At 53.6% G+C, this 25,423-nt stretch overlaps 1 protein-coding gene across 3 annotated transcripts; it reads left to right on the top strand.

Annotated features, from left to right (window-relative positions):
• Positions 1-9,630: 9,630 nt before the first annotated feature.
• Positions 9,631-25,183, top strand: Ltbp3 (latent transforming growth factor beta binding protein 3). Of its 3 annotated transcripts, XM_057779910.1 has the most exons (28): positions 9,632-10,673; positions 13,102-13,431; positions 13,580-13,782; positions 13,946-14,051; positions 14,239-14,331; positions 14,488-14,610; positions 14,978-15,136; positions 15,227-15,412; positions 16,338-16,354; positions 16,431-16,503; positions 16,653-16,751; positions 18,674-18,799; positions 18,898-19,029; positions 19,126-19,254; positions 19,478-19,600; positions 19,744-19,866; positions 20,723-20,845; positions 21,045-21,164; positions 22,448-22,576; positions 22,987-23,154; positions 23,266-23,349; positions 23,575-23,703; positions 23,789-23,926; positions 24,013-24,153; positions 24,302-24,463; positions 24,540-24,620; positions 24,702-24,833; positions 24,929-25,183. In XM_057779910.1, the coding sequence occupies exons 1-28, from the start codon at positions 10,352-10,354 to the stop codon at positions 25,078-25,080; spliced, it is 3,903 nt and encodes a 1,300-aa protein (XP_057635893.1). In that variant the 5' UTR covers positions 9,632-10,351; the 3' UTR covers positions 25,081-25,183. The 3 variants fall into 3 exon arrangements, with proteins under 3 accessions (XP_057635894.1, XP_057635893.1, XP_057635895.1); XM_057779911.1 differs by lacking the exon at positions 20,723-20,845 and having other exon boundaries at positions 9,631-10,673; XM_057779912.1 differs by lacking the exon at positions 24,013-24,153 and having other exon boundaries at positions 9,634-10,673.
• The last annotated feature ends 240 nt before the right edge of the window (positions 25,184-25,423 follow it).

Raw genomic sequence — 25,423 nt, 5'->3', positions numbered from 1 at the left:
CAGGTGATGCAGCCTCATCACTGTGTTCAGTCGTCCCAAGGAAGGGACAATCTCCTCACCCACATCCTTTGTAATGATTGTAAAAAGAGACCTGTAGATTTTATATATATATAAATATATATATAGTGCATGCCTGCACATACAGAAGAAGAGGGCACCAGATCTCATCGCAGATGGTTGTGAGCCACCATGTGATTGCTGGGAACTGAACTCAGGACCTCTGGAAGAGCAGGCAGTGCTCTTAACCTCTGAGCCATCTCTCCAGCCCAAGACCTGTAGATTTATCTGGAACAATTTAGAAAATTCCAGGCTTCACGTTTGCCATTACCTGGTATGCTGCTTCTTTTGCCTCACAGTAACCCCTGGCCAGTCAATTTGGTCCAATTTCAGATTCCAATGGGATCCAAAGAGTGCCCAGGAGATTGGAGCTAAATGATCCAGGTCACCAGAACTCTCTTGTTGGACCAACGTAGGATCTAGACCAGGGCCATAGCTGCCGTCCTGAGTTTTGTTCACTTCTCTTTGAGTCCCTCAGTGGTGGCCCACATGCAGAGTGGGCCATCTAATCAAAATGCCCTTATTTCTCTCCCACCTGACTTTCCTGGTTGAAATGTTGGGGATGGGGGTGCTTAGGTCAAAGGTGAAGTTCTAAGAATAGGAATGCATGAGCCAGGGAAGTTGTATGGCTGAGTTTGAAGCTAGTCTAATTCACAGTGAGTTCCAGGTTAGCCAGGGCAACATAGTAAGACGCTGTTTCGAGGGGAAAAGAAAGGAATTTGAGCATTTTGTGAGAGAGCAGAGAAAGCAACCACCTTGTTCCCAAGAGAGGGACGCCTCAAGAGTGTACGGCAGCTAATGACCTTTGTCGCCATAACCTTTTCCCCTTGATACTTCCTTACCAAGGAAAGCACTTTATTCTACAGCTCCTAAAATTGTCAGAAATTCATTAGATTAACCACTTTGTGGTCTGTTGTTCCTCGCTAGGTAGTTGATTGGCTGCCGTTCTAAGCAGCCGTCCAGGGAGGTGGGAAACAGCAGGAGCTTTCCACGGAAGATTCATAAGTGTCAGCTCAGTAACAGACTATGGCTGTGGTGATCCATAGACTCTCTAGGCCCTCTCTGTGGATCAGGACAGTCTTTGCAATTGTTTTTATTTGTTTACTTTCACTTTCTGTATAAGTGTGTCATTTTATGTATATGTGTGTTTCTCATGTATGCATGTCTGTGCCCTATGTGAGTGCAAGGTGACCATGGAGGCTAGAAGACAGCATCAGATTCCCTGGCACTGGAGTTACAGATGGCTGAGAGCCACCATATGGGTGCTGGGAAGAGAATGAAGGTCCTCCCACAAAGCAGCAAGTGCCTTTAACTGATGAGCCATCTCTTTGCTTTCTGTGACAGGTCTTACTACATAACCCTGGCTGGTCTAGAACTTGCTATGTAGACCAGGCTGGCCTTAAACTCAGATATCCCCTGCCTCTACTCCTAAGTGGTAAAATTATAATCAACTTTTTATTTTCTCGAGACAGGGTTTTCCTGTAGCTTTGGAGCCTGTTCTGGAACCAGCTCTTATAGTTCAGGCTGTCCTCGAACTCACAGAGATACACCTGCCTCTGCCTCCTGAGAGGTGGAATTAAAGGCCTGTGCCACCACCACCCGGCCTACGTGCTGAAATTAAAGGTGTAGGTTGCCACACCTGAACCCATTTTTCCTTGTTCCCTGCAACATGAATTCACCTGACATTTCTGCTAAACAGGACAGGACTGCATGGGCCTCAAATACAGAACCAGATTCAGCTTTTGGAGTGTGTGTGTGCCAGTACTTTGACTGAAACCCTGTTGTTGGTTGTTGTTGATGTTTGTTTGTTTGCTTGCTTTTTCTCTTCGGCTCTTTTGCTCTTTACTCTTTGGGGGGCCACCACCCAGCTCCCAAATAAATCACAAGGAGTCTTTTTCCTTCTTATGAACGCCTGGCTTTAGCTTGGCTTGTTTCTAGCCAGTTTTCCTAAACTTAAATGATCCCAACTACCTTTTGCCTCTGGACTTTTTTTTTTAATTTTATTTATTATGTATACAATGTTCTGTCTGCATGTGCAGAAGAGGGCACCAGACCTCATTACAAATGGTTGTGAGCCACCATGTGGTTGCTGGGATTTGAACTCAGGACCTTTGGAAGAGCAGGCAATGCTCTTAACCACTGAGCCATCTCTCCAGCCCCTGGACTTTTATCTTTCTCTATACCTTTTTTTTCTTTCCTACTCATACCTGACTGGGTAGCTGGCCCCTAGCATCCTCCTCTCCTAGTTCTCTTGCTCTTTTTTTTTTTCTCCTATTTATTCTCTCTGCCTGCCAGCCCCACCTATCCTTTTCCTGCTTCACTATTGGCTGTTGAGCGCAACCAGGTGTTTTAGACAGGCACAGTAACACAGCTTCACAGAGTTAAACAAATGCAACATGAAGAAATGCAAGACATCTTTGCTTCATTAGACAAGAGTTCCAGAGCATAGCCGGGCGGTGGTGGCGCACGCCTTTAATCCCAGCACTCGGGAGGCAGAGGCAGGCGGATCTCTGTGAGTTCGAGACCAGCCTGGTCTACAGAGCTAGTTCCAGGACAGGCTCCAAAGCCACAGAGAAACCCTGTCTCGAAAAACCAAAAAAAAAAAAAAAAAAAAAAAGAGTTCCAGAGCATAAACTATGTAACACATCTTTAACTAATATTCCACAACAGAACCAAGAACCCTGGATGTGCTAGGCGAGGACCCGGCCACTAAGCTACATCCCAACCACTTGGTGGTGTTTTCTCTAGAGCAGGAATTGAGCCAAGAGCTTCTTGGGAAAGCATCTCAGTTAATTTTTTGAGAGGGTCTTATATTTCCCAGGCTCAGCCAGAACTCATTATAGAATGGAGGATGACTGAGCTCTGGGCTCTCCTGCCTCTACCTCTCAAGGTCTGGTGCGACAGGTGTGCTCACCATGCCTGGCTTACTCTGGTTAATTCTCTAGAGGATGCTAAGGTCATATCAGTGTCATCAGTCCAACTTGCAAATAAGGAAAGTGTGTCTTGGAGAAGATAAGAGGTTTCCGCGACCACCAGCTAGGATGGCCCATCCTCCTTCCTGATAATCCCTCCTCCTCTGGCTCTGAGTTGTCACCAGACTTTTCCTGCGTGTGAAGGGTGTGAGGAATGGCCATACTGCTCAGCGCATCTGGTGTGATGAGCCTGGGGGTGTGGCTCCGCGGTAGAGAACTTGCCGCCACGGCTGGGGTTCTGTGTGCAGTCCACAGGAAGGGTGGGGAGTGTGGAGTTGAGTTCACTTCATTTCACCATTGAATCCTGGCAGGGCTCATTATCTTAGTAGTCACAGTAAGTGATAAATCTGAGCTAGCCATGGTAGCAAGCATCTGTGATCCCAGTATTCAGGAGGCTAAGGCAGGAGAATTGCTTTGAGTTCAAAGCCAGTAAGCTACATTATGCAACTCTAGCTCAGAATATAAACATAGCTTGGGAATGTGACTCAATGGTAGCCTGTTTTTCTATTATGTTCAAAGCCTTAGACCCTAGTACTACCAAAACCTTCACCAACGGAGAGTGGCAGGCAATGTAGCGGGCATCTTTGCAGAGAGCTCCTCAGGACATGGCTGTCTCCCCACAGGCTCCCGTAGTGCCAGCCCTTCTCTTTAGACTTGATGAGCAGCCAGATCTGGTGGCACACGCCTTTAATCCCAACACCCAGAAGTCAGAGGCAGGGCTATCTCTGTGAACACAAGGCCAGCCTGGTGAACACAGTGAATTCAGGATAGCCAGGGCTATGTAAAGAGACCCTGACTCAAAAAGAAGAAAATGAACTGAGGAGTAGTCCCCATCTCTGTCACCCCACCCCATCCCCAGAACCATGTCTTTCCTCGGCGTCTAGAAGCTTCCCAGAGACAGATGCAGGCATATGTCAATCCTATTGAATTGTCCAAGTACCACCCAGTTCACTGTAGCTCTTAGACAGAGAAAAAAGCAAAGACATAACACACACCCAGCTCTAGCTAGCATGAATATTAAGGGAGATTAACTGATTCCTGTTGAAAATGGAGGAAAGGGGTGGAACTCACAGGTTCAGCCCAGCACTCAGGAGGCAGAGGCAGGCAGATCTCTGAGTTTGAGGCCAGCCTAGTCTACAGAGTGAAATACCAGACAGTCAGAGCTGTACAGAGAAACCCTGTCTCAAAAAATTAAAAAATAAAACAAGACAAAACCGGGGCAGCAGAGGCACAGAGAACTTGAAGAGCCCTCTCATTTGCAGACCAGGATGACCAAGGCTGTAACCTCAGTGTTTTGCTTTCTCCTTGACTTTCTTGGCCTCATCTCTCCCCAGTCAGTTCCTTACATGGAACAAGGAGCCTACACACCAGGGGCTCCAGCCATGTCTCCACCTCTGGTGGGCTGTGTAGCCTTAGTCAAGTCCATGTCTTCTCTGAGACTCAGGAAGTTAAGAAAGCCACACATCCTCTGAACCTGGGTCCTGCGCCTCTTTGTCTTGTTGACCCACCTATCTTCAGGATGTCTGTGGGCTTCCCACCTCATTCCTCATTCTAAAATCATGGGTAACCTTAACATCAGGGAGGCTCTGTTCATTCCCTACAGCTGACTCACTGGGTAACCTGAATCGAATTATTTCACCTTTCAAAGGTTGGGTTTCCCCTGTACATTGTCAGGAGTGGATGAAACAACCTAACTGTGTATATTGTAAACAACAGATGTTCTTGTCACTCTTCATGTAATCAGTCAACAAACCATAGCACCATGGGTGTCTCTCGTTGCTCTAAGATCTGGAGGCGAAACGGTGCCTTCTGTAGAGGGTGGGGAGATGGACAATACACAGTGAACAGTTGCTCCTTAAAAAAGAGTTCAGGGTTGGGGATGGAACTCATTAGCATGCATGATGTGCTAGATCCCAGCGCTACACAAGCTAAGCCTGGTGTGCTGTTACATGGGTTCAAGTCCAGCACTGGGGAGACAGAGACAGGATCTTGGTCATCCCCAGCTCCACCTGGAGTTTGAGGCCAGAGATTCTGTCTAAAACACAGGAGGTAGCAGCCAGATGGTGGTGATGCACACCTTTAATCCCAGCACTCGGGAGGCAGAGACAGGGGGATCTCCATGAGTTCGAGGCAAGCCTGGTCTACAAAGTGAATTCCAGGACAGTCTCCAAAGCTAGAGAGACCCTGTCTCGAAAAAAAATGTCATGCGTATTAGTGTTTTATTTGTAAGTATGTGTGTGTACCACACGCATGCAGTATACACAGAAGCCAGAAGAGGGCATCAGATCCCTTGGGGCTGAAGTTACAGACAGTTGTGAGCTGCTGTTTGGGTTGCTGGGAACTGAACCTGGGTTCTCTGGAAGAGCAGCCATTGAGCCATCTTAATCACTGAGCCATCTCTCCAGCCCCTTTAAAAATTTTAGAGCCGGGCGGTGGTGGCACACGCCTTTAATCCCAGCACTTGGGAGGCAGAGGCAGGCGGATCTCTGTGAGTTCGAGACCAGTCTGGTCTACAAGAGCTAGTTCCAAAACCACAGAGAAACCCTGTCTCGAAAAACAAAACAAAACAAAACAAAACAAAAAAAAGAGCTAGTTCCAGGACAGGCTCCAAAACCACAGAGAAACCCTGTCTCGATAAATAAATAAACAAATAAATAAATAAATAAAAATTTTAAAATAGTTTTTATGTGTATGAATGTTTCACCTGCACACATATTTGTGTGCCACATTTTTGTTGTTGTTGTTGTTGTTTGTTTTTTTTTGTTTTTTTTTTTTTTTTCGAGACAGGGTTTCTCTGTAGCTTTGGAGCCTGTCCTGGAACTCCCTTTGTAGACCAGGCTGGCCTCAAACTCACAGAGATCCGCCTGCCTCTGCCTCCCGAGTGCTGGGATTAAAGGCGTGCGCCACCACCGCCCGGCTGTGTGCCACATTCTTGCCTGATACCTGAGACAGTCAAAAGAGAGCATCTGATTCCCTGGAACTGGAGTTACCGATGGTTGTGGCTGCCATGTGGGTGCTAAGGATCAAACCCAGTTCCTCAAAAGAGTAGCAAATGCTCTAAACTTCTGAGTCATGTCTCCAGCTCCTGAAAGATATTTGGTTGCTTTTGTTGTTGTTGTTTTGTTTTGTTTTTGATTTTGGTTTATTTTGGTTGGGTTTTTTTTTTTTTCTTCAAGACAGGGTTTCTCTGTTTATCCCTAGCTGTCTTGGAACTCATTCTGTAGACCAGGCTGGCCGATCCACCTGCCTCTGCCTCCCGAGTGCTGGGATTAAAGATGTGCACCACCACTGCCTGGTAAAAGAAGAATTTTTTTCTTTTTTTTTTTTAAAGATTTATTTACTTATTTTTTTACAGTGTTGTGTCTGTCTGTATGCCTGAAGGCCAGAAGAGGGCACCAGAATTCATTACAGATGGTTGTGAGCCACCATGTGGATGCTGGGAATTGAACTCAGGACCTCTGGAAGAACAATCAGTGCTCTTAACCTCTGAGCCACCTCTCCAGCTCCCAAGAAGGATTTTTTTTTTTTCTTCGAGACAGGGTTTCTCTGTGGTTTTGGAGCCTGTCCTGGAACTAGCTCTTGTAGACCAGGCTGGTCTCGAACTCACAGAGATCCACCTGCCTCTGCCTCCCAAGTGCTGGGATTAAAGGCATGCGCCACCACCGCCCGGCCCAAGAAAAATTTCTTAAGCAAAAAATGAAGTAAGATAGACAGGCATCCTGAGGAATGACACCTGAACTTGACCTCTGGTCTCCACTGACAAGTGATAACACATACACCCACTCACCCCCACAAGCGCCCCTCCCATGTACAGAAGTACACAGATACATATACACAAAATAAATACAATAAAAGGTGGCTCTGATTCTAAGTAGAGGACAAACCAGGGGAGGGACAGTAGTTTTGGGAGGATCTCCTAGCAGCCTTAATAGTCTGGAATGACCTTGGGCAACTCTGACTTCTAGGAAGATGGGGGACCATGGATGGTGAGGGGGCTAAAAAAGGCAGGTGGAGCGGGATGCCACGTGGAACCATCTCAGTTTACCCTGCAGATCCGCTTCATCCCCTACAGCATGCTGCATTGGTGGTCACACTGGGGTATTGAACCCCAGGACCAGCTAGAACTGGACAGGAGGAGGCAGGAGACAGGGTTTATTTCTCAGACTCCTTTCTGCCTACAGGGACTCAGGAGCCTTGGGTGTCTGTTGATGACCCACTGTGTCTGAATGCTGCCCTCCACACCAGCTCCAGGGTTCTCTCCAGTTAGCCTGGGGATGTAGAGGCTCTCTTCTCATGGTCTCCTCAATGGCTGTTGCTGGTCTGCAGCAGAAAGGGCTCTTTCCTAGCTGGTTCCTCCACCGTGCTCCACTCACCCACTTGAAGGGTGCCCATCACTTCTTGCTGAGGCCCTGAGAGCCTAAGGAGTCTGGCAGTGGTCATATGTGTCGACCATCACAGCTGCTGCTGTGCTCTGGCAGGAGCTCTCACTGCTCCTTCTCATCCCCGAGTCCCTGCAGCAGCCCAGGTCAAGGGCTGTCTCTACTCCCAGCAACACCGTGCACAGCAGGTCACACACCGCTCCCAAAACATTCCTTTGGCTTTTCCACAGCCAGCTCCTTTGGAGCCACTCTGCTGCCCCTTCTGGGTCTTCTGGATGACTTTCTCCTCCCTGGAGCACAGGAATGGCAACTTATCTGGTTTCTCTGGGCTCTGAGAAAAGGGAGAACACAGCACCAGAGTCTCCCTTTCCTACGGTGTGACTGTTCCCTATGTACTGACCACTCAGCCTCTATCCCCAGTCTGCCTTGGGCTCTGGTGCCTTTGCTTCAAAGACTTCAAGTGGATCCTGCTTCTCTCTCCTCTCCTTTCTCCCACCCTGCCAGGGGATCAGACCAACCCAGAGACCCATTCACACCACCTGCCCCTCCAGCACCTTCTACGTCACAAGTCTCTGCATTCCACAGCCGGAATCCAGTCACATTCCTCCCAGGGGTGAAGTCAGCAGCTCCCTGTCTTGTCTGGATTCAGTGCCCGCTGAGGAAAATTAAGCTCAAATTTCTCGCCATGACCTACACCCCTGCTCCTGGACCCAGAGTGAAGTGCCGTCCCCTTCCCATCCTGTTGCTCCTCTGGCCTTTCCTCAGGCTTGGAGGGTATAAAGAGCAGAGTTTCCTTCCCACTCTTCCCTCTGCATTGTCCTCCAGAGCCTTTTCTCCACCTTCCTCAGTTTCCCGGGATCCCCCCAAGGTTTCCCTCAGAACCACCCTCCAGTGTCTAGTGGAAAAGTCTGTTTGAAAGAAGGCCCCCCAGCCTCCCATTCCCCTCCTCCAACCCCCAGCCCCCCCAGCCCCCTCCTCCAACCCCCCCCCATCCGGCCCACCACTGCTTGTGCTCCGCTCCTCAGCTGGACAACTAGATCTCATTTTGTGGGCAAGAAACCCAAGGCTTGGAGAGATCAAGACTCCAAGCCTGGACTGCTTGGCTGTGCTGTGTTCCAAGGTGAGCCACGGCCTCCTCTAGGCAGGGGAGGGGCGGTTTATATGAGTGTGAAGTACAACCTTCAGCTCCACTCCTACCAAGGGGTTAGTATTCAGTGTCCCTGCCCACTGCAGTGTGACTACAGCAGGAGGGACAGGGGCCCCCCTCACAAGTCCTCCTGGATTCCAGCAGCAAGGAATCCTCTGGGGACACAGAAGCCACCCCCTCCCAGCATTGCAGCAGTGGGCCCAAGCTACTGAGTGACGCAAGCAAGCAGGTCTCATCAAATGCCCCCCACCCCCACCCCCTCTGAATCTACCCAGATAAGTTCAGCCTTAAAGTAAAAACCATTAGCTCTTTGGAGATGTGTGCCTAAAGCTAAGCCCAAACCCCTTTTTCTATCCCATCACTACCCCACGGCTCAAAGTTCCCCCAGGGAGAGGGTTTGGCATGAACCTGACTTGGCATAGTTCTGACCCTGGTCACCCCTTGCCCTGCTGAGTTCTTTTGAGTCAGACACTGGATCCTGAGGCCTCCTGGCATGCTCTCTCCTATGGTCCAGCTCCAGGACACCACAGCCTCCCTTTCAAAGCAGTGAGTAAGCTAGCTCCTCTCCAGCCCCTGCCACCCCTGCCCCCGGGACCCTGCCGTGCTCCTCCCCAGCCCCCTGAGTGCTCAAGCAGCACGCCCCTTCTCGACTGTTAGCCTGGGAAGGGGGCCAGGCCCTGAGCTCAGACCTTGGCGATTCCAGAGTGTCTGAGGCCCAGAGCCAGCGCCGCCAGCCAGGCCAGACGAGGGGAAAGGGGGGAGGTGGCAGGGTGGGCACCAGGAAGCCTTCCAAAAGGGGGGTTGGCAGGGAAGCTGGGTTTTAGCTTTGTTCCTTCTGCTCTTCTTCCGGACCCTACAGATTTCTTTCTTGGACCTCAGTGAACTCTGGGCAGATACTCCTGCTTAAATCCTTTCCTTGGAGAGAATATACAATCAGGATTAAGGAGCTATGACTTCGGGGCTTCGAGGACCCCTACATGTACAAAGACCGATGAGCAAAAGTTAACAGGCCTCTGGTCTTCCAAGCAAGGCCTATCTGCCTCGGTTTCCCCATTTTTGACCGGGTGGGAAAGGAGCTGAGCGGGGAGGTGTGCACAGGCCTCCGCACCCCGCCCGGAGGAATCTGGCGGGACAGGCCGGGGAGTCCCAGGTGAGGACTCTGGAAAGGACCCAGCTCGATTCCCGCGCCGGGCGGGCACCTGGGGGACAACCCCCACTCCAGCCGGCGCCCTCCCAGCTGCACACCGCGCTTCTCCGGTCAGCAGTGACGACGCTTGAACCAAGGGGAAAAGAGAGAGAAAGGGAAAAAAAACTGTCTCCTTGGCCCGGGGCCAGCGTCCCAGCCCCCCTCGCCGCCGGCGCGCTCCAGCCAGGGAAAACAACTGCTCACTTCTCCCTGCGTCCTCCCCGCGCGCTCCCAGCTTCCCGGCGGCCGCGGGAGAGGAGCCCGGCCAGGGGGAGGCGCGGAGCGGGCCGGCCGCCCGGCCTTCCTCTCCCCTCGCTCCTCCTCTCCGCCTCCACTTGCTCCGGCCTCCTCGCTCCTGCCTCAGTTCGGGGCCTGGTTGGGTTTTCTCCCGGCCAGGGAAGTTTCTTCGCTCTACCCGCAGTGCAGCTTCCATCTCACTCCCTCGCAGCGGGAATCCCGGTCGCTCCTGCTGTCCCCTTCCTGCCCTCGGCCTCGGCTCCCCCACCACCCCGCTTTGCCCTCTGCAGCCCTCTCCCCGGGCTCCCAACTCTCGATCCTCGCCCGGGCTCGCCCCGCCTGCCGTCACCTCCCCGGGGTCGTGCGGCCCCGGATGCCCGGGCCCCGAGGGGCTGCCCGCGGCCTGGCCCCTGCGATGCGCCCAGCCGGGGCATCGGGGCTGCTGGCGCTGCTGCTGCTGGCGCTGCTGGGCCCGGGCGGCGGGGCCGAGGGGGGACCGGCCGGCGAGCGGGGCACGGGCGGGGGCGGGGCGCTGGCCCGCGAGCGCTTCAAGGTGGTCTTTGCTCCGGTGATCTGCAAGCGGACCTGTCTGAAGGGCCAGTGTCGGGACAGCTGTCAGCAGGGCTCCAATATGACGCTCATCGGAGAGAACGGCCACAGTACCGACACGCTCACCGGCTCTGGCTTCCGCGTGGGTGAGGGCCGGGGGGCTCTGGCTGTGGGCATAGGGAAGGGCAGGCCAGGCTACAGCACCAGGCAGGAAGCGTAGTGGAACATGGGCATAAGGGATGGGGAGCTGGAGTATAGCAATTGGAGATCTGGGAACCAGGGTGCTTGAGAGTCTGCAGTCCTTAGAAGCCAGAGTTGAGGGGATGCGTGGAAGCCTAAACTTTTAAGTATTGGGTTAGGGTTGAGACTTGAGCTGGGGCCCCGGAAGACACAGGCTTCTTAGGAGGTGCCCAGTTATAGGAGGGAGCAGACGGGCTTGGAGAGATGAGAACAGGGGTAGGAAGTCCAGAGAAGCGGATAAACATTTCCCTAAGAAACAGAAATCTTTTTAAACTGTCTAGTTTGGCATGGTGGAAGGAGACACCTGTGTTCTCTGGGAGGAGGAGCTAAGGTCAGGGACTGGGGTGAGGGAGTTAGTTGTTGACAAAATCTGAGAGGGAAAGGCTTTGAGGCCATTAGTGGGGTGCTAAGAAATGGTACGGGCCTGGAGGGGGGTCATTTTGGGTCTTCAATCAGCTAGTCCATTTCCATATCACCCATAAACTCCAGACACCTCACAGGCCCCAGAGCTGCCTCCACCCCAAGGCTGAGGGACCTCCTGGTCAGTCTAGAGCCTACCCCTTCCTCAGCATCTCTAAAGAGAAGGCCTGGGGCTCCAGACTCCTCCTCTGGGGCCCTGCGGGCCAGGCAGGGGGAGGTGTCCCAGCAGTAATTACCTTCCTGGACAGGGTAATTAGGCCGTGCCCAGGATGGTACAGGAAAACAGCCCCTCTCACACATTCCTGTGCTCACTCAGCTCCAGAGCGAAGAAGTCCCAGTCGTGTGTGTGTGTGTGTGTGTGTGTGTGTGTGTACAGGGCATGCACATCTTTGGCATGGCACACTCAGATTAGTTCATGTTCTGTGAGTCTCGGGTGTGTGTCTACAGTCACTGTCTGGGAGGGTTTACACAGTGAGCCCGTATTTGTGTCAGTGAGTCTGTGTGTGACAGGCCTTTGCCTGGTCATCCTGTGCAGGCTGCTGTCTCTCCATGCTGCCCACATCCCCCAGGCTCAGTGCCCGGGCCACAGTGGGAGGGTGTCACAGAGAGGTCACTCTCACCACGCAGGGTGACTCACTGGAAGGCAGGAAGGAGAAGATCCTGCCTCCTCTGGCCCAGGACACACCTCTGTTGCCCTCGAGGCCTGGCCTCTGGAGACTGTGCAGGATGGGATAGGCTAGTCTAGGATGCTCCGTGTCCACCCAGAGGATCAGGAATGAGCACACGGCCACCTTCCCACCCCAGAGAACAGGCAAGAGAGGGCTGGAGATGGAACTCAGGGACACAAGAATAGAAGGACGTGTTCCTTCCTTGACCCCTGTACCTCCTCTGGAACACAGAGCTGAGGATCACAAGACCTTGTCCTTCAAAACACCTTCTGTAGTGGGAGAGGCAGGTATGAGGACAACCCAGCAAAGTGCCAGCCAGGCTGGGCAGGGGGTGGAGAATGAGGAAGCCTCCTTCCTGGGAGAGAAACGTCCAGAAGGGTTCCATGTGGATGTGCAGCAATAGCGAAGGGCTCTGGACCGGAGGAAAGGTAGAGAGAACGCCCTGAGAATACTGGCGCATTAGTACGAGGTAGGTAGGGCCTGGGCCAGGGATGTTCAGGGAAGAACAGAGGGAGCTGAACTGAAAAAAACGGTCCTGGAACGTGGCCTCAAATGTTCAGACAGGGAGTAGAACAAGAAGATGAGTGGGGGGTGGGGCTCTTTTTTGCTTGAACTTTGCCTGAGGCAGGTTTCTCTAGTCACACTGTCATTGTAGACGAGTGGGAGAGAGGCAGAAGCCCTTAGGGGGCCCGAGTTCAGGGGACACTATGAAGGCTGTAAATGGGAGTCTGAGCTCCCAGAGGTGAGCCCGCTGGATAGAGGTCCTGAGTTCTGACAGCTTCAGGGTGAGGTCAGAGATTGACAGCTGGGGTAGGGTAGTAGTATGGAGGAAGGGGGTGAGGATGAACTAGGAAGAGACTTGAGACCTGAACCGAAGAGAGAGCTTTAGCTATCACTTCTACAGTCTGTACCACATGGGGCCAAGCATCTGTATAGCCACTGCCTCCAAGGGAGCATCACTACCATGGATGAGGGCACAGAAGCGTGAGCAGGGGAAGCTGCTCAGAAACAGAGGACATACGACCAGGATTTAAGCCTGGAATTTAAGGTTCCAGAATCCATCTTGGATAGAAAGATGTTGGAGACCTGCAGAAGGCCATTTCCATGTGTGTGACCTGTTTAAAAAAAGTCAGCTTCCCAACTGGGCAGAGCCAATACGTGGCAAGGAAGTTGAGCCAGGATGTAGGTGATGATGGCCTGGGAACTGAAGAGACACCAGGCCCTCACCCCTGTCTCCTCCTCACAGTGGTGTGCCCTCTACCCTGCATGAACGGTGGCCAGTGCTCCTCCAGAAACCAGTGTCTGTGTCCCCCGGACTTCACGGGGCGCTTCTGCCAGGTGCCTGCTGCAGGTACTGGAGCGGGCACCGGCAGCTCAGGCCTCGGACTGGCCCGGACTGGGGCCATGTCCACAGGCCCGCTGCCGCCCCTTGCTCCAGAAGGCGAGTCTGTGGCTAGCAAACACGCCATCTACGCGGTGCAGGTGATCGCGGATCCTCCCGGGCCGGGGGAGGGACCCCCTGCCCAACATGCTGCTTTCCTGGTGCCTCTGGGGCCAGGACAAATCTCAGCAGAAGGTACTAGGAGACGGGCAACCCGGGGGTGCTGAGACGGGCGGGCAATAAGGGTGGCCGGATCTGGGCTCGGGCCAGGCCTTGGAGGAGCTCAGCAACGCGACCCTCCAGGCGCGGGACAGCCCTGAGGCCACCGCGCCCCGCCCCCCAGTGCAGGCTCCGCCCCCCGTGGTGAACGTGCGTGTCCATCACCCTCCGGAAGCTTCCGTTCAGGTGCACCGCATAGAAGGGGCAAATGCAGAAGGCCCAGCCTCCTCCCAGCACCTGCTGCCACATCCCAAGCCCCCGCACCCGAGGCCACCCACCCAGAAGCCACTGGGCCGCTGCTTTCAGGATACACTGCCCAAGCAGCCCGTGAGTAAATCCACAATTCCCCATCTATCTTAGGGTCACCCTTGTTATCAGGACAGCATGCAATTGAGTGTCACAGGGTAGGGCTCGAAAAAAAAGAGGGCTTCAGGAAAGGAGGCAAATGGGGGAGGGGCGCTCTAATTCCTCTCCACATCCCTCCCTCTAGTGTGGCAGCAACCCTTTGCCTGGCCTCACCAAGCAGGAAGATTGCTGTGGGAGCATCGGCACTGCCTGGGGACAAAGCAAGTGCCACAAGTGCCCACAGCTTCAGTGTGAGTGCCTGACTCAGTGCAGCATCTCCTGTAGGGTGACCCAGCTCTCTTCTCCTGTTCCTGCCATAGGAGTCTCCAACCCTATGCCCACCAGATCCTCTCTCCTCTCCCCAGAGCCCTCTTTCCTCTCCTGCAGGCCCCAGTATTTCCTCATCTTGTGGCTATTGTGTCTGTCCTTTCTCTGCAGATACAGGGGTGCAGAAGCCAGGACCTGTACGTGGGGAGGTGGGTGCTGACTGCCCCCAAGGCTACAAGAGGCTCAACAGCACCCATTGCCAGGGTATGGTCAGCTGGAGACTCTGGTGGGCAGGTGGTCATGGGGGGGGCTCCCAAGGTGAGCGAGAAAGGAGTCTAACTAAGGTAGAAGCCTCAAGTGTGTGGGGCAGCTTGCTGCCACCTATGGCCCCAGCTACAATGATCAAACTGCTCATCACAGATATCAATGAATGCGCGATGCCTGGCATGTGTCGCCATGGAGACTGTCTCAACAACCCTGGCTCTTATCGCTGTGTCTGCCCACCTGGTCATAGCTTGGGCCCCTCACGGACACAGTGCATTGGTAAGACTTGGGGACTCCTGGTCCTGGGAATTCACAAGGCATGGATGGGAGGGAAACAGCTCCAAGCAGACAGAGGTCAGAGGTCAGAAGACGTCCACGTGGGTTAAGGGTTGAGAGCAGAAGCAACAAGACCCAGAGCACACAGAATCAGTGATGAGCTCACATGAGGTCAGATGAAATCAGGGACCTGTAAGTCACTGGTTTGATGAGAAGAACAGATGAAATTCAGAATTCAAATCAGGAGTCAGTAGTCACACAGCTGTCAGGAAATCGCACGAGGTCGTGGCCACATAGAGAAGCAGGGTCTAGAGCAACTGGGCTGAGAGGGGCAGTGTTCAGGTCCTGGCCTCCACCACCACCTCTGCAGCCGACAAACCAGAGGAGAAGAGCCTGTGTTTCCGCCTGGTGAGCACCGAACACCAGTGCCAGCATCCTCTGACCACACGCCTCACCCGCCAACTCTGCTGCTGCAGTGTGGGAAAAGCCTGGGGTGCACGGTGCCAGCGCTGTCCAGCAGATGGTACAGGTAAGTCAGGGGCATATAGGGGTAGCGGGGATGGGGGGCAAGCTGTACCTGTCCAGGAATTCACTTGCTGTGTCTGCATCTTGACCACAGCAGCCTTCAAGGAGATCTGCCCGGCTGGGAAGGGGTACCATATCCTCACCTCCCACCAGACGCTCACCATCCAGGGTGAAAGTGACTTTTCCCTTTTCCTGCACCCTGATGGACCACCCAAACCCCAGCAGCTGCCTGAGAGCTCCAGCAGAGCACCGCCACCTGAAGACACAGAGGAAGAGAGAGGTCTGACTTGATCCGGTGACTCCAGATCTACAGATAAGACTCACAGCCTAACCTCCTAAGGCAGTGGTTCTCAACCTGTGGGCTGTGACCCTTTGGGGGTTCGCATATCAGATATTTACATTATGACTCATAACAGTAGCAAAATTATAGTTATGAAGTAACAACAAAATAATTTTATGGTTCGGGGTCACCACAACATGAGGAACTGTATTAAAGGGTCACAGCATTAGGGAGGTTTTATTTTATTTTATTTTATTTATTTATTTATTTTTGGTTTTTCGAGACAGGGTTTCTCTGTGGTTTTGGAGCCTGTCCTGGAACTAGCTCTTGTAGACCAGGCTGGTCTCGAACTCACAGAGATCCGCCTGCCTCTGCCTCCCAAATGCTGGGATTAAAGGCGTGCGCCACCACCGCCTGGCCCATTAGGGAGGTTTTAAACCACCGATGTCAGGTTTAACTCCCTAGCCTAAACCACTGACCCTAGGCCCTACCCTCCTACCCTCAGCCTCAGTTTGACCGTAACTATCACCTCCTACTCCAGCATTGTACAAACCTAGCTCAGTGCTGTTAGGTGGTGCACACCTTTAATCCAGCACTGGGAGGCAGAGGCAGGTGGATCTCTGTGAGTTCCAGGCCAGCCAGGTCTACAGAGTGAGTTCCAGGACAGCCATGGCTACACTGAGAAACCCTATCTTGAAAACAAACAGATAAAACAAAACAAACAAACAAACCTAGCCCAACCAATGCTCTTTAGACCACGACCACCAAGCAAACATACCCTAATCCCAGGATCTAAACTTTGACCCTTGACCTAAAGGCATAAATTTTGAACTCTCAGAGATTTCCCCTGCCATACAGCCCTAGCAGTTGATCCTTGATTCTTCACCTCCCACCCTGACATTCAATATCTCATTTTCTTTTTTAGGCATGACCATGGACCCCGTGAGTATAGGAGCCCAAGTGGAGGGGGTAGGGAGACAAAGGAAGCAAGGAGGGCTTATATTGCTATCAACCACAGCCAGTGAGCGAGGAGCGATCGGTGCAGCAGAGCCACCCCACTGCCACCACGTCACCTGCCCGGCCTTACCCAGGTGAGCCCCGCACTGCAAGTGGGGGCAGTTCTCGGGAGCTAAGTCACTGGGAGGCGTGGGCGTGGCTACAGTGAGTACGTGGAGGGGAGCTTGGGTGTGGCCTGCAGGGGGTGGGTGGCTCTCTGAAAAGCCCCTCCTTCTGCCTGCAGAGCTGATCTCTCGCCCCTCCCCACCTACCTTTCACCGGTTCCCGCCAGAATTGCTCCCGTCCAGAAGTGCAGTGGAGATCGCCCCTACTCAGGTCACAGGTAAGGCCTGCCAGCAGGCCACATCCTAGTAAGCTGCACACCTAGTTTTCTCCTCCATCACTTCCGTGGCTAACAGGTTAGCGCTTGCCTGAGCTGCGAGCTGGGAAGTTCCAGTGAGCCGCAGAGGCTCCACTTTGCCTTCCAGTGGGCCTGCTAGTATGACGGTCAGCTCAATCTGAGAGTATCCATCCTTCAACTTATATTTATTGAGCGCCTACTATGTGCCTCCCAAAATAATCCACAAACAAAGCAAACAGATCAATCCAGATCTGGTGGCTCACACCCGTAATCTCAATATTCAGGAGGTGCAGACAGGATTGCCTAGAGTTCAAGGTCAGCCTGGATTATCATGTGATACCTACAAAGCAGATCAATAATTAAAGTCTAGCATGTCTCATAAATGCTACCTCATAAAGGTAAGAGAGGACAGGAAGCCTAAAGGTTGAGATATTAGCTAGCAATAAGAAAGTGTGTGTGTGTGTGTGTGTGTGTGAGAGAGAGAGAGAGAGAGAGAGAGAGAGAGAATATGTAACATTTTAAAGATTTCTAGACATTCAAGAGAAGTGGGGAGGGGAGGGACATGGAGATTCAGAAAAAGAATATTCCAGCCAGATGGTGGTAGCACACACCTTTAATCCCAGCACTCAGGAGGCAGAGACAGGTGGATCTCTGTGAGTTTGGAACCAGCCTGGTCTACAGAGTGAGCTCCAAAACAGTCAGGGTGGTTACACTGAGAAACCTTGTCTCAAAAGGAAAAATAAATAAAAAATAAAAAAAGAACATTCCAGAGAAGTTAAGTCTGGGCAAAGGTGTAGAAAGTATGAATCATTGGTGGAGGAGAAAGCACAGAGAACCAAGGGAAGGCCAGTCTGCTTGATGCCAGAGGCTGTGAGAAGCTTCTGCAAGGATTTGAGCATTGTAATAATGGCAGTGCAGACTGAGTAATCCCCACCAGGCTCTATGTGAAGAGCTTCACAAACCAAACATCTTTTAACTTTCTCACATCCTGAAGACAACAAAGCCTTGCCTCATTTCCAGATGAAAAGAAGCTGAGGCTCAGAGAGGTTAACAGTCTGTCCCTGGGTCACAGTGGAGCCGATCAAACCAATGACATAGGGACTCCAAAGCCACAGTCATTGAAGTTGACTGAGACCCTGGGTCTTGATGAGTGGAAATGAGGGCTCAAGTGGATGCTCCCTGGGGATTGTGGGAATGTGGAGGACAAGGTGTCTGGGCAGAGAGCAAGTTAGCCTATGGAGAGGCTCCAGGCAAACAGCAGCCTGCAGTGCCTGCTGATCGGCTCTGTTTTGACAGGATAGCACTTAGCATCACCCTGGGCTTCATGGGAAAGGTGGGGGTCAGAAGGGGAGAGGAGGACTGGACTGGAGCTTAGTGAACAAGAGGGTGAGAGGAGCCCTCCACAGGCCATCTGGGCACAGTTCTGGCAACAAGTTGTTTCCAGAAAAATTGACAATGGGGGACCCAGGTCCTAGGAACAAGGGGGGTTGAAGTCACTGACTAGAAGATATTAGTAAGGGTTTAAACTATTGATGTGCATGGGGAGAAGGTTGTCTCAGGGACCCTTGGAAAGGGGTCTTAAGAACATAAATAGGGCACTTAGGCGATGTGGTTTGATTTGAGGTGACACAAGACAAGCTTTTGGAGTGCTAAGGACAGAAGTAACAAAGGTGGCAGGGAAGGCAGGGACACGGGGGTCCTATTTGGAGACTTTCTGGAACAAGGACATTAGGATTATTTGAGATGAAGTTTAGGAACTCCTAGGATTCAGATACCGTGTGCAGCCAGGGGTCACTGTGACCAAGCCTTCCTGAGCAGTAGGGTCTAGTAGCTGCATAGCAGTAGCCCCCTCTGGGGTGTGGCAGAATGCAGGTATCCCCTGACCCGATCCACCCATGCCGCAGAGACGGATGAGTGCCGATTGAACCAGAACATCTGTGGCCACGGACAGTGTGTGCCTGGCCCCTCGGATTACTCGTGCCACTGCAACCCGGGCTACCGGTCACATCCGCAGCACCGCTACTGCGTTGGTGAGCCAGGACTGTGGGCGAGGGAAAGGGGGGTGGCCCAGGGGATGACCGGGACTCTCAACCTGCCCCGATGTCTCCTGGCCTACCAATCCTTCCAGATGTGAATGAATGCGAGGCGGAGCCGTGTGGCCCCGGGAGAGGCATCTGTATGAACACTGGGGGCTCCTATAATTGTCACTGCAACAGAGGCTACCGCCTCCATGTGGGCGCAGGGGGACGATCGTGCGTAGGTAAGCGCAGACATCCCCGGGCTACCCTGGGAATACGTGGTGGGATCGGCTCCTTACACCCGCCCCCTACCCATCGCACGCCCTGTCTTCGCTCAGACCTGAATGAGTGCGCCAAGCCTCACCTGTGCGGCGACGGCGGCTTTTGCATCAACTTCCCCGGTCACTATAAATGCAACTGCTACCCTGGCTACCGGCTCAAATCCTCCCGACCTCCCGTGTGTGAAGGTGGGGTACCCGTCCAAACGGAAGCGGGATCCATGGCTGTCCCTCCGTCTAGGATGGGGGCGGGAGGCCTGCACCCATCTATGGTCCTCTAAGGCGGGGGTCAGGAAATCCCAAGCCGGTCCATTCTGCCTCGATTTGTGACAGAGGGAGGCCCTGTCATGTTGAGCACCGGACCAGTCATGTTGTTCCCAGATCTGTCCTCTTCCTTTTCCCTTCCGTGCAGACATCGACGAGTGTCGCGACCCTAGCACCTGCCCCGATGGCAAATGTGAAAACAAACCTGGCAGCTTTAAGTGCATCGCGTGCCAGCCCGGCTATCGCAGCCAGGGGGGCGGGGCCTGTCGTGGTGAGGGCGGTTCAGGCTCCACGTGGGGGGCGGGCCTCCTGGGAGTAGAGCTCCTCCCCTAGCCCTGGGGAGGGGAGCCTCACCCCCAGCAGCTTGCAAATTGGTGTGGAGCCCAGTTGTGATACTAGCGTTCCTCCCTGCAGATGTCAACGAGTGCTCCGAGGGCAGTCCTTGTTCTCCAGGATGGTGCGAGAACCTTCCCGGCTCCTTCCGATGCACGTGCGCCCAGGGATACGAGCCCGCACCGGACGGCCGCAGTTGCGTGGGTGAGCTCCAGCTTGCTCGGCAGACAATGGCTTATGTCGTCAGCGAAGCAGCTGGGCCTTGGAGGGTGGATTTTTTTTTTTTTTAATGTAGATGGGTGTTTTGCCCATAAGCATGGGTGTGCACCATGTACAAACCTGGTGCCCTTGAAAGCCAAAAAAGGAGACCAGACCTTCTGGAACTCAAGTTACTGGCCTCTGTGAGCTGCCAAGTGGGTGCTGGAAATCCAACCCCAGTCCTGTGTAAGAGCAACAAATGCCCTTAACTACTGAGCCATCTCTTATCTCTTAAGAGATGAGGATTGAAACTTTTGCCTGCAAAACTTGTTAATTTGAAGGGGGAAAAAAGATGTCAGACTAGAGACTCGTTAGTCCTCTTCCCTGTAGTAATCTTTATTATGTACCAGAGAAGCGGGCTGGAGCCTAGAATTCCCATATGAAACTATCGGCTGTGGACTATGGGGCTCTGGAGGTTGAGGTGACCCTGCTGACCCAGGGAGAGAGGATTGGATAAGATAGCATCTAGCAGGGCCGCATGGCTATGGAGTCTAGGGGAGACAGGGGCCGAAGAAAGGGCTTCGGGAGATGGGAGCAAAGGAATTGTCAGGAGGGTGAAGGTGGCTTCAGAGCTGCGTCTGAGAAGCTCGGCCTTAAGCCCTGTGAGAAAAGAGGACACATCAGACATGACTGAGGAATCCTGGCAGCACTTGGCTTGGACACCATACATGGTTTTTATGCGGGCGCAGGGTGAAGCCCCCTAGGCCTCAGCTCTAGTGCTCCAGACAAATGGGCAGCCGTGGGGAAACAATACTGGAAGCCCGAGACCACCTCCATCCTGACACTCCTCTGTGCCCTGCAGACGTAGATGAGTGTGAGGCTGGGAGCATGTGCAGCAATGGCATCTGCACGAACACACCCGGCTCCTTCCAGTGCCAGTGCCTCTCTGGCTACCATCTGTCAAGGGACCGGAGCCACTGTGAGGGTGAGGGATCCTAGAGCCTGGCCGCTGGCCTGCCCTACCTACCCTAGGACTCTGCTGCCCAGGTCCAGCCCCCACCCAGATGCCAGTTGTGTTTTGGGGGTGTGGGGGTGATCCAGGGCTCTCGGAGTAGGGAACTCAGATGGCTCCAGCCTGTGTGTATGGGGTCAATCCCTGAGTCTCCAAACCCTGGTCTCTACAGACATTGATGAATGTGACTTCCCCGCGGCCTGCATTGGAGGTGACTGCATCAATACCAATGGCTCCTACAGATGTCTTTGTCCCCAGGGGCATCGGCTGGTGGGCGGCAGGAAGTGTCAAGGTATGAGGAGTTGGCTGAGAGCTCATGAATGGGATGGTAGGGCAGTGTAACCCTTCGACACCCTGTGGCCTTCCTGTGGTCGTTTCATCTATCCATCCGTCCATCCATCAATCCAGCTGACTCCATTCACACTTGCATTTGTACTGAAACAAGGATCATGGTGCCGAGCTTATTGCTACATTCAAGTTTCAGTCAGCTTTTTAACTTTTTGATATTTAATTTATTCTTATTTTATGTGTATGTGTTTGCCTGAATTGTCTGTGCAGCACATGCGTATGTGCCCATAGAGGCCAGAAGAGGGCGCTGGAGCTACAGGTGGCTGTGAGTGGACTTGTGGGTGCTGGGTCATCTGGAAGAGCAACAGTGCTCTTAAGGGCTGAGCTATCTCTCCATCTCCTCCGTTCAGCTCTTTACAGATTCAGTAGCCCAGCCCTTCAACTCACCTGTATGTACATTCACTAAGTGATACCTGCATACCCGTTTGCCCAGGCTGTCCTAGATAGCTCAGCAGTAATCTGGAGATCCTAGATTGGAGGGGTCATGGAAATGACTCTCAGGGTCAGGGTGAAGGTGTCCGGAAGTTACCTAAAGGGAGGTCCCTAGGGAATTGGGACTTGAAGCCTAAGGGATCCCTTAGCAGGGGGCTGTGGGGGAGGGAGTCCCTCAGCAGGGGTCAGTGGGGAAGGGGGTCTCTCAGCAGGGGGCTGTGGGGAAGGGGGTCTCTCAGCAGGGGGCCGTGGGAGGGGTCCCTCAGCAGGGGGCTGTGGGTGGGCTCTACCCTAAGAACAATTTTGAAGTTCTCATTGTGAGTTTTAGAGGAGAGGGAATGATTCTGTCTTGAGCAAAATTTTGGGAGAAATGGAAAAGTGATGGGCCAAGTTGGGTGGCTTTATCTGTCATCCCAGCTACAGGAAGATCTCAAGTTTAAGACTAGCTTAAGAAACAGACCTTGCGTCAAAGAATAGCAAATCTGCGATGGGACTGAAAGGTGGCGGGGAACAGAATGAAGGTTTCCAAATGCTAGCCGAGAGTCAGGAGTTCATTCCGTGCCAGGAGGACCCAAGGGCTTACAAAGGCTGGCAGCAGTGAGCGTCATAACGTCATAAACCTACCCACACAGACAGATCCAAGGAGACGTCCCTTGTGTGCACTTTGAAAACAAAGCAGAAATTTGGGTTCTAAGCCTGTGTAAGGCTTTTGGGCAACCCCAACCCCATGGAAAGACGGACTGGGTCTCCCCAAAGCTGAACCTGCTTGCTTTCTGCTCTCATTGCACCTCCTAGATATAGACGAGTGCAGCCAGGACCCAGGCCTGTGCCTGCCCCATGGGGCCTGTGAGAACCTCCAGGGCTCCTACGTCTGTGTCTGTGACGAGGGCTTCACACTCACCCAGGACCAGCATGGCTGTGAGGGTGAGTGCCCTTCCCTTCTCTCAGACTGGATAATCCTTGGAGCGACAACCACTGGGCTCAGAGATGTGTTCTGGTTCCACCTTTCTGAATTCCCAGAACAGAAAATCCTCTTTGCCTGGGAAGAAGTGGGATGGAGCTAGACCTCTCACTAGGTGACAAGGAGAACAGAGTGGGTGCAGTTTAGGGTACAGGAGACAGGTCAAAACTACTATCTTCATAAACTTTTTTTTTTTCGAGACAGAGTTTCTCTGTGTAGCTTTGGAACTTGTCCTGGAACTAGCTCTGTAGACCAGGCTGGCCTCAAACTCACAGAGATCCACCTGACTCTGCCTCCTGAGTGCTGGGATTAAAGGCGTGCGCCACCACTGCCAGGCTTATCTCCATAACCTGAACTGTCACCCTCTCCCCAGAGGTGGAGCAGCCCCACCACAAGAAGGAGTGCTACCTTAACTTCGATGACACCGTGTTCTGCGACAGCGTGTTGGCCACCAATGTCACCCAGCAGGAGTGCTGCTGCTCGCTAGGAGCTGGCTGGGGAGACCACTGTGAAATCTACCCCTGTCCAGTCTACAGCTCAGGTCAGGAATGTCACCGGGAAGCAAAGGGCTTCCCTCTGGGTAGCTGGGAAAGGAGGGAGCAGGCGCATGCTCAGTCCCGTGTTCCCTCCCGCGGTTTCTCTCACCCTGCAGCTGAGTTTTACAGCCTCTGTCCTGACGGAAAGGGCTACACACAGGACAACAGCATCGTCAACTATGGCATTCCAGCCCACCGAGGTAAGCGCTAGCCTAGTGCTTCCCTTCTCCCCACTGTAGTTTGGGTTGGTTTACTGGTGCTGGTTGGGTCAACCACTCTTTATGCCAACGTGATCCCAATAATTCCAGCCAATAATCTGGGTTCAGCTCTCCCAATAAGCCCCGCCCAAGTGTCCTAGCCAAGGGGCCTGAGCCCGCAGGTAAAGGAGAGCCCACTGGGCATTCATGCTTCCCTTGCTCTCACAGATATCGATGAGTGCGTACTGTTCGGGGCAGAGATCTGCAAGGAAGGCAAGTGTGTAAACACACAGCCCGGCTATGAGTGCTACTGCAAGCAGGGATTCTACTACGATGGCAACCTGCTGGAATGTGTGGGTGAGCGCAGGAGCCAATGGTGTCCCTGGGGAAGTGGCCCCCGAGCTAGGCCTGCTCCTGTCACCAGCATTCTCTCCCTCTGCAGACGTGGACGAGTGCTTGGACGAGTCCAACTGCAGGAACGGAGTGTGTGAGAACACACGCGGTGGCTACCGCTGTGCCTGCACGCCACCCGCAGAGTATAGCCCAGTGCAACGGCAGTGTCTAAGCCCAGAGGAGATGGGTGAGGCCCAGGGGATCAGCGTGGGGAGGAGGGGCTGGAGCCCAAACTGAACTGTGATTACCACCACCACTCCCCATGCCCCCTAGACGTGGATGAGTGCCAGGATCCGGCTGCTTGCCGCCCTGGCCGCTGCGTCAACCTCCCGGGCTCCTACCGCTGCGAATGTCACCCACCCTGGGTGCCCGGGCCCTCCGGCCGCGACTGCCAGCTCCCTGAGAGCCAGGCGGGTGAGGGCGACATTCGTCCTGGGCAGATTTTGAGTCCCATCAGGGTGGAACCCCCCACCCCCACCCCGGGCCACAGTCGGCAGGTGGGATGGGACCGAGGTGGGCAGTCCCTACCTCCCTCCTTGTTGATGCGGGTCTTGATCCACAGAGCATGCCCCAGAGCGACGTGAAGTGTGCTGGGGCCAGCGAGGAGAGGATGGCATGTGTATGGGGCCCCTAGCCGGGCCAGCCCTCACTTTTGATGACTGCTGTTGCCGCCAGGGCCGTGGCTGGGGCACCCAGTGCAGACCATGTCCACCACGTGGCACTGGTGAGCTACCCCTGAGGAACTAGATGTAGGGACTTGAGTACATAAATCAGTGTTGCTGACGCTACCACACTTCTAGGGTCCCAGTGTCCGACTTCGCAGAGTGAGAGCAATTCTTTCTGGGACACGAGCCCCCTAGTGCTGGGGAAGTCTCCTCGAGGTGAGTGAGGCCAAGGGCTCAGAGGTGTGGACTCCATCGATGGGGTCGGTGATGATAGGTATATTCCTCTGGCGCACACAGACGAGGACAGCTCCGAAGAAGATTCAGATGAGTGCCGCTGTGTGAGCGGGCGCTGTGTGCCACGGCCAGGAGGGGCAGTGTGTGAGTGTCCTGGCGGCTTTCAGCTGGACGCCTCCCGCGCCCGCTGCGTGGGTGAGCAAGACATTGGGGACAGAAGGGCAGAGCAGGGGTCGGGGGCACCACACTGGGACTTGACCTAAGCCCGCGTCTGTCTTCCCACCTTGCAGACATCGATGAGTGCCGAGAGCTGAATCAGCGTGGGCTGCTGTGCAAGAGCGAGCGGTGCGTGAACACAAGTGGTTCCTTCCGCTGTGTCTGCAAAGCTGGGTTCACACGCAGCCGCCCTCATGGGGCCTGCGTGCCTCAGCGGCGCCGCTGATGCCACCTTGGCCTGCACCTTGGTCATCAAGAGAGTTTCTACTGATGTGGAAACAAGTACATCCCTTACTCCTGTCCAAATCAGAGACGGACTCAACGACCCTCCGGGGCCCAGAGATCGCCTTCCTGCACCCCAACACCCAAGGGTGCTCCTGTCTGCAGAATGCCGTCTGCTTTCCTCCCTGAGGAAGATCCCTAGAAACTGCAAAGTCAGATCTGCCCCTTTAATTTACTCTTGGCTTTCAAAGCAAATTTATATTCACATCCTAAGTTGGGATGGCAGCACCAAAAGCCACAGCTCGGGAGGGGCTAGGCTGAGCTGGAACCAGGATGTGAAATAGAAT

This window comes from Chionomys nivalis, chromosome 8 (genome assembly GCF_950005125.1).
Source record: "Chionomys nivalis chromosome 8, mChiNiv1.1, whole genome shotgun sequence".
In the NCBI taxonomy this organism is placed as follows: Eukaryota; Metazoa; Chordata; class Mammalia; order Rodentia; family Cricetidae; genus Chionomys; species Chionomys nivalis.
This window is presented reverse-complemented; position numbering and strand designations above follow the sequence as displayed.

Coding starts and splice junctions, on each gene's coding strand:
- Ltbp3 (XM_057779910.1), top strand. CDS start 10,352: ATGCCCGGGCCCCGAGGGGCTGCCCGCGGCCTGGCCCCTGCGATGCGC. Junction 13,783..13,945: donor ATACACTGCCCAAGCAGCCC/GTGAGTAAATCC, acceptor CCCTCCCTCTAG/TGTGGCAGCAACCCTTTGCC. Junction 21,165..22,447: donor GGGCGGCAGGAAGTGTCAAG/GTATGAGGAGTT, acceptor TGCACCTCCTAG/ATATAGACGAGTGCAGCCAG.